We start from the raw sequence: 13,201 nt of genomic DNA, 5'->3' as shown, positions 1-13,201 counted from the left end.
CCGCTCCTTCATGTCGCACAGTGAAACGTCGTTGCACGCGTTCCTGTATTCTGTTTTCCTTTTTTTCTTCTCCCGCTGTGTGCAACTTTGGTTTTATGCGACTGCTACGCATATCCCCGCGAACATGACAGTAAACGCGACTAGCTGACCGAACTGAAAACATATGCGAAGAACGTATCTCCCTGGTGATAGAATTACTCTTACTCTCCGAATTTTCTGGAACGACGATTTTTGGCTATAGAAACTGGGAGCAGTCTGAAAAACATTGTCTGCGTGAGAAAAATGGGCGTCGAGAAAGCAACATGTTAATTTCGACGCGTCTGCAAACCTCGGGCGTCTATAATTACATTCTCGAAAAATCGAAGAAATTCTTTGCGAGGCACGCATTGTTTCTCAGTCAAAACATAACCTCGTGTATTTAAAAAAAAATCGATAGCTTTTATTATACCTCGTCAATAATCTTCCTCGTGAATAAAATTTTCCACCAATCACCGTGTGTATTTCCACCTATGAGGATCTGTTTCGTTATTGTCTGTAAATTGATTAATTTAAGGGTAATTATAAAACAAACCAAAAAAAAAAAAATACGTATGTTTCACGAACATAAAAGAATTAATTTTTTACGAATACTCGTCGGAAGGGCAACTGAATGGCTTCTATTTTTTTCCCTTCGTTGCAAAGAAATGCTACAACATAGGTATACACCCAGAGACGATAGAATGCGACGTTCTTATCTTATTAACTTGTTTTAAGCCCACGATGCTCTATCTATTGCTGGACTGACAAAGTCTGCCTAGCCGGCCAGACAACCACGAGACAGCTTAACCGTTTCGTGAATAACCTAACGATCGTTTACGTTTCTTGTCACGATATCGCATAGCCGTATTTAACCTTACCGAACGCGCAAATCTATCCTAAATTATCATTTTCTACGCGTAAAGATGTATATATTTCCTATAACAAGATCACCAAACACATATTTTATGAGCGAAGTACGTTGCGTGTGCTCTACACAACGTAGAACTGAAAAATATTCGCATGCGCGTGAACAGTGCAAAATGGCTGCCTTGGCGATCCATTCTTTTATCCTCTCTCGTCGTGACTTACAGTATTCATAGTTTACGTTCAAGGACAATACGATATACAACTCAAACGACGAGATTTCACGGAAATAAAAATTCTCGCTGCGGAGACTCACAAATTCGGTACGTTAAACTCTTTCCGGTTGATTCCGCTGCGAAACGACCATGCGAATTGCGCAAGCGCATTGCAGTCCGTAGTTTAGACGTCAGCGTAGACAAGTAGGCAGTCTATCGCTGCCTACTGCAGCAAGATACAAAGAGAGTGGGAAGGTGGAAAAGAGAAGTTCTAGTAACGGCAGCACGTTCTTGGAACAACGGAGAAAGGAAAGTGGAAGAAGAAAGAACGATAAGAAAAGAATGATAAAAAGTTAGAAAGGAAAGAAGGAGAAAGGGAAAGGAGCGGGAGGAAGGAAGAAAAAAAGACCATTGGCAATGCAGTGATACGCAGCGGCAGCAGTGGCGCCGAAAATGCAATGCGGTACGCCGGAACGACGGCGTCGGCGTCGGGCGTGGCGGATAACTGACCTCGACTCGTCTAGCCCGGCCGCCCCTGACGCCGCACCGTTTCCCACCAGTTTTGCCCCGATCCCTCTGATGCACCATCGTGCCACTGATCCCCCACTATTGCGACGTCGAATACCACCACTACGCACCACCGTTCGCAACTTCTCTCCACTCTCTACTCTCTACTCTATTCCACTACATACACGTTTACCCTTTTCTCTTTCCATCTTCTGTGGTAGAGCTTTCGTTCTTCTCGTCCTACGGTCAAATGGTCGCGTTACCCCTCCAGCAACGACCTTACTCCCTCTACACCTGTTTTTCACCCGGTATCCCCCACCCTTTCGTTCCTCTCATACTGTCTCTCTTCGATTCTTCTCTCCTCTACGCTCACGTCTACTCTTCTCGTCTCATCGCGGCCTTCCGCGCCCCTGGCAGATCAGCAGACAGCAGTCTGACTGTCTGGTTGCCCAGCAACGCGCCGCTACCCGTCGCCGTCGATGAGAGAGGGTGAATTCAGCGATAGTTCCGTGCTGCATCCTACACGAGCAAATGTTAGTACAGTAGAAGAAAAATTGGGTAACATCATTATCGGCGCAATGGATTGAATGTAGGTTGTTTGCAACGAATGGCGAATGCATTCGTAATCTTTTTCTTAACGGTAATCTATAACCTGACTTCGTTTATATTATTTTGTTTTAGCCATATACATTAGTAGTAATAAATATCTACAAAAATGATAATATATCGAAACACGATTAGAGTATTAAAATTTTAAATAATAATTGGAGTTAAAATAAAACTAATGAAATTAAAATCGAATTAGATTTACATGATTAACTCGAAGTTTCGCCACATTCTCATCGACGAATCAATGTTACCCGATTTCGATGATTTGATATCGATCGAAAGTAAGTATATCGATAGGTTCGCTCGAACTTTCGAGACTGCCTGTCTTGCAGTTTCGTTATTATTATTTAATAAACGAAACGATTCGGAAAATCGTTAAAAAATTAAGTGATACAAATAAATATCAGTGGAGGTATATTTAAACCTAGTAACGAGGGTTTTCATAAATTTACTTTTCAGATAAAAAGGAAATGATACGTACAAAAAAGTTCTTGGAAATACATGGTGAGGAACATGTACAGTTACGAAGGTGTCGAACCAGTCTTCATTCGTCGGTATAATCGCCTGGATTCGTAGCTTTCGCATTCTTTCTTTTTTTTTTCTTCTAGCTGGTGAGAGAAATTGTTTTACTCGAATCAACGTTGAGTAAAGTGGTCACAATGTATTCGTATCGGGGAAAGTCGTGAATAGTAGCTCGGTAACATAGAACACGATATTGGTTAACAATACGCCTCGGTATATGCATGTGAGGTATTCATCAGTCAATGGTTAGGCAAGTTAAAGCCCTTCTATTGATAAATGGTACATGTGGGTGCTAGTGACCGTTGTACGTCGACACTTATAATGAAACGACATACTGTAAATGACATTTCTGCGACGTAATACAGCTAAACTTGCCGGATTATTATATCTGAATGTGTATGATACTACGAACTCTTACTTAACGTCTTCTTGAAAATTACATAGTTTTTTATATTTATGAGATTTAGGCAATCAACATTGTAGTAGCGTTTATTGCTCTTAAAATAAATTGTACTGTATTTCCCTTTTTTACATTAGTTTATAAAATTATTTCTGATCGTTAGTATTAAAATTGATCGAGAATGAGAATGAAAATCGTAATGTAGGTGACAAAATCCTATTGGCTAACTGACTTATTTGGCTATATTGCAACAACATTCCTTTGTTAGAAACCAATTCCTCAGCCAATAAGGTTCGACTGTGTGTGACTCATAACGCAACTGTTCAGTGACTCAGACCCTGAGATTGCTAGCAATGTTTCGAGAAGACGTGGCATCCCGAACCTGAATCATACATAGTGTCGCTAGAACCATCGAATACCTGTTTCTGGTACCAGATGCACACTCGATAAATGTATTGTCATCTTAGGTCGTGAAATTTACTAAATCACTTATCAACTTACATATTTAATAAAAAATTTAATTTGTAATAAACAATCAAGTTGCTCGATTCTTTGACATTCAGCAACATTTAATTATAATACTTTTCTGAGAATTATATACACATATGTAACTAATGCGCCATAATTATTTACCAGAGGTTATAACAATTATTTGAATAATGTTAACAGTCATTGACCGAAATGACCAAGCATCAGTGCATTTATGGAATGCTGTTATACTCCGTACCGCTACATTCTTTTGTTTGAAAAGCATTGTTATTTTATGAATATCTTTTTCCGATATCTATTTTATTACATCTTTATTGCCGTTTTAATTACGACCATGTATTTATATTTTAAAGTAAAATATATTTTGTTTAATATATATTGAAAATTCATTATCATAGAGTGAAATGGTGTAAACGCTAAAAATAATGCTGGTCATTAAAATATTCTTACAATTTAATTATTTTTATCTTACATTATAATTAATTTTCTTACCAATATCAATGCTTATTTTCATTAATATTTTAACTGTACATTAACAATTTATAAGAAGTTAATTATGTAAATTATTTGTACAAGTTAACCATTGTGTGAAATGAGTATATAGTTTCTATTTATGTCTTCATTGTATGAGTGAATTTGTATCCTTGTGCCTCTATATGATGCTTTGATTCAGAACAGATGATTAGAATTTTATTCCAAGACACAAACTGATGGAAACATTAATATGATTTAGAATTATTGAAGACTTTACTTTCAAATGTCTGTTCATACAATGAGAATGTGAGACAAATTTTATCTCTCAATATTATTATCACATAACATATTTCATTAAATATGACCTACATGTATATAAAATTATATTTTGCAAAATATTTTAAACAAATACAGAAGTGTAAATAAGATCTACATTTTATCACGTGAAAACCGTTGTTTCAAATTTTATAATATCGAACAAATAATTTATTTTGCGAGTGTCATTTATCCGTTTTTAAATTGATTTATAGTTAATTTAGATATTTATTGAAGTTCGTTTCTAAAGTCTATTATTCGCTCTCCATATGATTATAATCATACAAAATAAAAATAAAAAAATTCACAATTGAAAATGACACATTATAATAGGATAGTTGTAGCATTAAAAACAAAGCTATCAAATAATATTGTACAACGTAATACATTTCAATGAGTGACAAAAATGACCACACATTTCATATTTCTTCTTACGCACTTTATAGTATTCCATTGTGAGGTTGTCGTGTTAATAAGATGGAAAGCACAAAAATATATAATCACTCTGATTTTTTAATGTTTACTACCTGCACTTTATTTACAAAGTATGCATAATGTTATTTCAAATAGTTGACTAGATACATACCTAATACAATAGGTAATCTGAATATTCTTTCTCATAGCTATCATATATTCAAAGATTACATGAAACAAATGCAATAGAACTATACTAATAATAACATAAATAATTAAAAGATGAGCAGTGTGTAAAGTTCTATGTTTAGTATTTTTATATGGCAAAAATGTATATGTTAAAAAAAGTTATTAAATATGATATTTATATGTAAAATTAAGGAATACATGTTATAAGAGAGTTGGCTTATGTTTGTCCTTTTTACATACTTTGTGAAGGAATGTGTAGATAGTAAACAAATACAAATATTTAAAACTTTCGCTAATACATTTATACAGCATAGACTTACCATTTCATAATAATGACCTTTTTTGTTTTAATACCTTCAAATACAGTGAATATATGAAGGATCCTGGAAGATCTTTGCTGTTTACAATTTTAACATTCTTAATCTTAATTTTTACATTAAAATGCATCAGCGATACAAACGTGCAAAATTGCGTAAGGCATGATTTACGGATTTTGCTGATTCCGCGCTGCAAATTAAAAAATTTCTAGGTAAAATTCCTGATATTTTAAAAGAATAATATTTTAAAAACTATTTGATATACCTTGTAACTGTATTATGAAATTCAAACAGTTGTTCAGGTTGTGCTGTAGGAGAACCACCTGCATTTTGAGATGGCATAGTCTTAATAGCTTCTTCTAACCACTTGGATAGTAGCTAAACAACAAATAATATTTTAATTGTCGAAGAACATAGTGCGGTGTCTACTAGACGGAAAATTCTCGAATCTTACTTGTCTATCGGTTAGAGAAAGTTCAACAAAAACATCTGCTACGTCGGACAACACGTAAGACGATAATGAAAATACGGATGCATGAAGTAACCTTATGACTAATGTTTGTCCTTTTTCTTTTAATATACGGTCTACTAATCCTTGTCGTATTGTATAATCCGTTCGAGTCTTAGGAAAAGGTAAAGATATTATTGCAGGTATGTTACTATTAAGCTTTGATAACTTATTATAGCAGGCTTTCAAGTTACCTCATGATTGCGACCACAGTGTAAAAGGTTATAAAAGAATTTCATAACTGATACATTTGCGTCTCTATGGTCTAAATTACAGGCCACTAAGGCACAGTCAATTACACTCTCTATTACAACAGAACATAGAAACTGTATTGGAACTCTTTGAAGAAACCTATAATTAAAAATAAAAATATTTTTACATTTAAAAAGTAGGTATTTTATTATATTAATAACAAAGCGTACATACCTAGTACATAATCTAAAAAGGTCATCTACTGTATCAGGATGATTCTTTAACCCATCTTGTTCTTGAAGAATATTAAAAGTAGGTCCAATAAATGCTTCCAACATTTCTAACAATACAGGGACACATTCCGAAAGTCTAGCATATTCGTCAACTAATACTGAACCAACATATAAAAAACAACTATGTTGATGAGCTGAATATAATTGCACAATCTAGAAAATTACAAAATAATTAATAAAATTCTATAATTTAGAGTTTATGTGCAATCATTACCTGTTTTGCAATCGGCTCAAGAAGATGGGCGGAATCTTTACCTACGCAACGAACGGCAAATCTTAAACAACGGCCACACCTTTCCATTAATTTTGCGTCTTGTTGATATGTTGTAAATACATTTGATAATATGGGCCACATCTATATGTGATAATATTACAGTAAAGGTATGAGTTACTTATTGTAATAATATTTGAATTATTCTGCAAGCTATTATTAAACATACTTCGGTAATAGCGTTTTGACCAGGATGAGGCTCAAAGTAAATATTATACAAGGGACAAGTATGCTTAAATATAGTGGCTAATCTGTCTAGCCATACTGCAGGGTCAGTATTTGTTCCTACTTCAATTGGAATTCTACGTTCCATAATTTCACATAATGGTCTAGCTTGAAACCAACATAATTCTTTCATAGCCGGTGTAAATTTTTCAACTGTTAAACCTGACATGATTATTGACACTCCTGTTTTAGAATAATAAATATCATAACAATTTGAAGAAAATTTTATTATATAAATAGACACAACTATCTTACCCTTAAGTAAACCAATAGCAGCATCATTATTGATAACAAAGGTGTGAAGAGAAGATACTATTTGCAATAATCCTGAAAAATGTGATAACATTTGTCCTGGGCATGTACTACATATACACACTAATGCACAACAAGCTGCACTTCCCAAGCCCTTTTGATTTAAGCAGGACAATAGAAAATTAAGAATGGGATCTACAACATTAGTTTTAAGTTATCAAATCAATATATTAAAACATATAATTATAACTACTTTCAAATATTACCTAAAGACTGTGGATGAAGATATATCCAGTCACAAAACTCTCCTAACAAAAGAATACTTGTGTGACGAACAGCTATATGAGTATTTTCTGGTAAATTTAAAATAGCCTCTACTACTTTTGGCACTATGTCATTTTCTCCTCTATAAACAAATATTATCATATATACTGAATTATATTAAAAATATTCTACACCAGTATTTGTGCTACAAACTTACGGTAAAATATTTTTTGCTACTGCTTGCATTACAAACAGAACAGCTTCTGTTGAATCCCATGTAGGTACATGATTAGGTTGACCTTGTGGTCCTGGACCACCTGTCAAGGATGAAAACATTTGTCGAAAACAGTGACTACTTCCAACTACAAATACAACGTCCTTTATCAGATCTGAAACACGATTTCTAAAATCTGCAAATTCTTTACCGCCAGCGCCTTCTTCTACCAGACCCAACTGTTGAAAAAGATTAAATGTATATATTTACAAAAAGAAAAGGAAAAAAAAGAATATTAAATCAGATTAAACATGATTACTAACATGATCTGGTTCCATTTGACAATGCCTGCATAATGCTCCAATTAATCTTTCAATATGAGGTCTAAATACAGCATTGAGATCATCGCTGTTTTTTTGGTATAGAATCTCAGATAAACGATACCACAGGTTAAAAGTTATTTGTGCTACTTCATAATCATGATGTCCAACGCATACTAAGACAAGATCAAGGATTTTAATAGCATAATGTTGCTTTCCTCCTACACATCCATTCACCATGGTTTCTAAGAAAGTCTCAGCTAACTCCGTAAAAATCCGACAGTAATTTATTGATCTAAATAATTCATAAAATTACTAAGTAAATACTTAATATAACTTTGAGTTCTATTATATCTCTAATTACATAGAAGGAATAAAGATTACTTGTCCATATCTTCATGTGCTACAGATAAATGGTATCGTTGTTCTAAAGTCATTACACTAGTAAAGAGGAATAGTTGTAACTGTTGTAATTGTATATTAGATTCACTATTATTATCCCGATTGCTATTACTATCTTCTTCCAAAACTTGCAGAATTACACATATACAATCTGTAGCTGCTTCATGTAATTGAGATCCAGTTATATCATTGCCAAGTATCTAAACAATAATGCATGATTCTGCATTTGAAGTTTACGTAAAATCATCAATTTCTATTGCTGAGAAAACATACCTGAAGGGTATATACAATAACATCACTTGTAGGTACAAGAGGTATAGCATGTACTGCAATCCAACTTGTAAAACACCTCAGAATTATAACCCGAATTTGTACATTTTCTCCACCACTTTTTAGACACATTTTCTGAAAATATAATAAAAGTTAATACAAACAACAGAAAGATATATTTGCAAAGTACTTACCAAAAATTCTGTTACTGCATCTGCAGTTGCATTAAGTTCAAGTAATATATGTTGTCTGCGATTAGATCCTAATCTGTACAAATTATACATATATATATATAAAAATAATATATTAATATATATTTTATTATTTTAATTTAAATGCATAATGTAAATATAATAAAGTATAATCTAAATATAAATTTATAATTTAAATTGTATAATATAAATTTTTAGTTTATTTATATACCTAAGAGATTTTGAATTTACTTCTTCAGGTAATACAGTCATTATTTCAAGTAATGGCCATAAACTAGCATTAGATCCTCCGAATCTATTAATTAAATCCACAATTGGTTTTTGCCAGGTTGACATTTGTAATGCAAAATCTGCTAATGCTAAACATAACTATAATGATAATTTTTATTATTATCACATATATAAAAATGCACATACAAATAATATATGCAGAAAAGTATTATATATAAACCTGAGTAACAATTGCAGAATTAGTATGTTCATTGATTTGTGATATGTGATTCATTAAAGAATCTCTTAAAGAAGTATGAGCTTCCAATGGTAATTCTTGGAAACACAACTGTATTTTGGTACGCATTGTTTGTGCAGCAAAATAACAAGACTGAATATCTCGCTTTTGCTGCAACATTTCATCTGCTATTTTCCATGCAAATACCTAAAAAATTATATAAACGTAATAAATGTCACCCCATCATTTGCTTATACCTGTTTTATTATATTACAATTACACATAATAACATACAAAAACAAAAATATAACACTGAAGTCTTTCAACATAAGGTTAGAAACTGTTTGATTTATCCACACTTTTTTAATTAGTATTTTAAATATTTGTGTCATGATATTATCATTAATTGCACGATTAATACAGAAAAAACATAAGAAAAAGTAACACATATAATAACTGAAAATACACAACAACTGAAAAAAAAATTTCCAACAAATAACTTACTGATTTTTGTAATTCGTCCAACCATTGAGATGCTTTTCCTGATCCCGAAGGATTTGAATTATTATATAAAGAATATACAGCCTGGTAAACTGTTTCCAGGTCAGGCGGAGACTCCATTCTTCAAAAAATATTTATTTTCTCGGTAATGTCCATACAGTTAATTCCTACTGACAACAGATCACTCGCGTTTCGTACCGCGTTACATCCAATCTCCAAATCCAACCTGTACAACCACAAAAAAGATCTTGTTCACACTATCAGCGCATATTCTGCTTTATCGACTTACAGCAAATAATATTATCTATTAAAACCTAAAAGAATAAATAATTTAAAATTCGTATGAATTGAAAAGTAATCTCTAATAAAAAATAACTTCTTTCAGGTATCTTATGTGTAATATCGTTTATATCATTAACGTAGAGCTGGCAATCAAAATTATGTTAACTGTTGTATATTTATCAGTCAGAATTTAACATTGAGATTGCTAACAATTAATTGTTCGCATGAAATATAATTACACAATAAAAAGTGCTGATATATATTAAAATTGTGGGTGAATTTTAATCCTGACCTGTTTAAATTGTTATTACTTAATATTTATAACTTGAGTGAATTTTCAAATAGTTTGTAATATATTTTCAAATAACCCGCCGTTTGTACGTTACCCGCAGAGTATTTCACAATAGAAGATGTGTATCGGCTACAACTGCATGATTTTGGTTTTTAGTGAAGACCACATATCTTTCGTGAGTCCTACATGATCCGTGGGAGCAATGTGTTGAAAGTTCACGACGTTTGACAGTTGAACAACAAAAACAAGAAATAACATTTGAAACGTACAATGAATGATTACAAAATTCCAATAATCGAGCCAACTATCGATTGCACAAAGGTGCAAACACTGGTTTTTTTACATTTTTTTTTTTCCACCTATTTATATGTGAACAAATAATTTTACTTATTTTTATCTATTTCTTGTTTTTATTATTAGGTTCCACCAATTAATCAGAAAAGAACAATTTCTTTTATTAATCATTTTATTGTGCATACTGTAACATTTCTTAATAAATTTTCTTTGTCCTGCGAAGAAAGACTACTAGAATTTGAATACAAGTTACAAAGGATAGAAGCTTCACTAGAAATTTTAGAATCTTGGGTATATAATTATTTATACAACCGATATTTTATTTAAAAAAGCTGATTATAATTTTTAATAATTTATTTGTACTTCTTTAGTTATCATCTGTTCCTGGCTTAGAACAAGATGAAGATGCAAAAAGTACTATAGAGAACACTGACTATAACCAGGAAGAAAAAACTACATCTGAAATAGATGAACATGACAGTATAAAGCAAAATGAGCCTAAAGATACACAGACTGAAAAACAATCAGTGAACAAAGACCCACGTTATGAAAATTATTTAAAATTGATGCATGTTGGTGTACCAAAAGAAGCTGTCAAATTAAAAATGAGTCAAGAAGGATTGGATCCATCTATCTTGGAGTAAGTTTTATTTAAAATACTTTACAATTTAAACAACTGAAATTCAAGTTTACAATGCGATTTTATGATGTAAAAATGAACCTACATATACATTTTGATATATAATAAAACAAATGATAATAAAATAGAACTATATGAAAAAAAGTTAATAATTTTTTACAATGAAATATTCACAAATTTGATTGACAAGTATTATGCATCACTTTTGATGCTGTAGCTTGACTCATGGCATTAACATTACTATTGTTTTTTTATATTAGCAGTGATTCCCAACAAATAATTTCTAAGCTGAAATCTACAGATAATGGTGAGAATAAAGGAGATTAAATATTTAGTTATACTCATATGTTAAGCACGTGAAATATTTTTACGTTATAAAACACAGTTAATAAAATAAACAACTATACAAATTTCAAAAGATTTATTTCATTTCTTATTAAATACACATAGAAAGTTAACATACATAACTTTACCCTAGAACTGAATCATTTGTCCCTGAAAAAGGAAAGGCATAAGTAAATTAGCTGATACATAAAAATCTTAAAAAGAATGTGATATTTAATATATTTACCTTTCTTTTCTTGTCACCTCCTAATTCAAAATGTTTACACCTTTTAAGAGGAATTTGTTTTCTATATTTGCATTCTGTGCATTCCATTCTTAAAACAATCTTTTTAGTTGTCTTTGCCTACAATAAAAAAATATGAATGAAACATACATTCATAATTAATAATTATTAATTATATGAAAAACGTTTATATTAAATTAGGAAATATTCTAAAAACATACCTTTTTCCTAAATATAGGTTTACTTTGTCCACCAAAACCTTGCTGCTTACGATCATAACGTCTTCTACCTTGTGATGCATGACGTTCTTTACTTTTCTTATACTGTGTTACTTTGTGTGGTTTGTGCACTTTGCACTTTTTACAAAAAGTGCGCCTCTGCTTCGGTACATTCACCTGAAATGTAGAAATATACACAATGTATCACCATGCAGTTCATTTTTTTGTATATACAGAACCAAAATGATAAATGTAATTGATATTTTGTATTCTTTAAATTTGAATTCTTTTCTTTTCTATTTATTTCTTACAGATACTGATAAATTCTGTGTTTATTTACTAAGGTAAACATATAATTAACAATATAACCTGTCATTTTTAGAGGTTATGTTATTACTATTGTTGCTATTACTCCTACTAAATAAAACAGTAAAAATATCTATATTATTAGTTTAGAAGTATAATATATATGGCAAAATTAAACCTTCAGAATGACTCAGATGCAAGATTATTAATAAAATTTTGGATAGATTATATACATTCTCAATTGCAAGTTTACCTACCATCTTGGATGTTTCGAAAGAAAAGGAAATGTACCCTTACCGGAAATTGTCATGTATATATATATTTGCGCATGCGCGTATATTGTACACTGTATAAAAACCGAAAATTTAATGTGCTTTTTTTTATTAAAACATAAATATTAATGCAGTATTCAACATAGTATTATATTACAAAATCTTTTTAATGTAAAAGTATAATAAAAAGTAATATAATTGTTTTTAATCCTTTTAAATACAAAATTTCAATTGCATATACGCCATTAATAGTCAGCATCAAAATTGGTTTAATATATAAGACGTTCAATCAATAACAGCAATTATGTTATAATGTTTCTTATATTGTTATTTTTTATAATGAATTTATGAATTTTATCAAATTATTATTTATTGATATAAAACAAATCTTTCCTATGCACTTATGGGAATATTGAAAGTAAAAAATAATATCTAATGTATAAAAGAAAAAAGTAGTATTGGTGTATAATTACTTTTCTTTTATTGCATACTTTTTAATTATGAAGATGAACAGTAATTCTTTATATAATTAATTGGGTTGATGTATAATGATTGTAATTTATTTTTAGTTTTAGTTTATCAAACAATAGTTCGTATATATTATACAGAACTGAAAGATACTTT

At 31.2% G+C, this 13,201-nt stretch overlaps 3 protein-coding genes across 3 annotated transcripts; 1 reads left to right on the top strand and 2 right to left on the bottom strand.

Moving 5' to 3' along the window:
* Positions 1-5,376: 5,376 nt before the first annotated feature.
* Positions 5,377-9,897, bottom strand: Tnpo-SR (transportin 3). Its single transcript, XM_017900621.1, has 17 exons — positions 9,709-9,897; positions 9,208-9,411; positions 8,968-9,125; positions 8,739-8,811; positions 8,548-8,679; positions 8,257-8,474; positions 7,876-8,167; positions 7,556-7,791; positions 7,341-7,480; positions 7,078-7,269; positions 6,767-7,005; positions 6,541-6,681; positions 6,268-6,479; positions 6,036-6,192; positions 5,788-5,955; positions 5,599-5,711; positions 5,377-5,523 (listed from the first exon to the last, which is right to left on the bottom strand). Exons 1-17 carry the CDS (start codon positions 9,823-9,825, stop codon positions 5,463-5,465), a joined length of 2,853 nt encoding a protein of 950 aa, XP_017756110.1. The 5' UTR covers positions 9,826-9,897; the 3' UTR covers positions 5,377-5,462.
* Positions 9,898-10,392: 495 nt separating this feature from the next.
* CCDC53 (Coiled-coil domain containing 53) lies at positions 10,393-11,540 on the top strand. The gene is made up of 4 exons (XM_017900734.1): positions 10,393-10,600; positions 10,700-10,864; positions 10,945-11,213; positions 11,477-11,540. The coding sequence occupies exons 1-4, from the start codon at positions 10,550-10,552 to the stop codon at positions 11,538-11,540; spliced, it is 549 nt and encodes a 182-aa protein (XP_017756223.1). The 5' UTR covers positions 10,393-10,549.
* A 147-nt stretch (positions 11,541-11,687) lies between these two features.
* RpL36A (ribosomal protein L36A) lies at positions 11,688-12,592 on the bottom strand. Its single transcript, XM_017900366.1, has 4 exons — positions 12,563-12,592; positions 12,003-12,176; positions 11,785-11,901; positions 11,688-11,708 (listed from the first exon to the last, which is right to left on the bottom strand). The coding sequence occupies exons 1-4, from the start codon at positions 12,563-12,565 to the stop codon at positions 11,688-11,690; spliced, it is 315 nt and encodes a 104-aa protein (XP_017755855.1). The 5' UTR covers positions 12,566-12,592.
* Positions 12,593-13,201: the final 609 nt, after the last annotated feature.

Source organism: Eufriesea mexicana, unplaced genomic scaffold (genome assembly GCF_001483705.2).
Source record: "Eufriesea mexicana isolate 0111107269 unplaced genomic scaffold, ASM148370v2 scaffold474474835, whole genome shotgun sequence".
Taxonomy (NCBI): Eukaryota; Metazoa; Arthropoda; class Insecta; order Hymenoptera; family Apidae; genus Eufriesea; species Eufriesea mexicana.
Note: the sequence above shows the minus strand (reverse complement) of the source record. Positions and strands in the feature narration are given on the sequence as shown.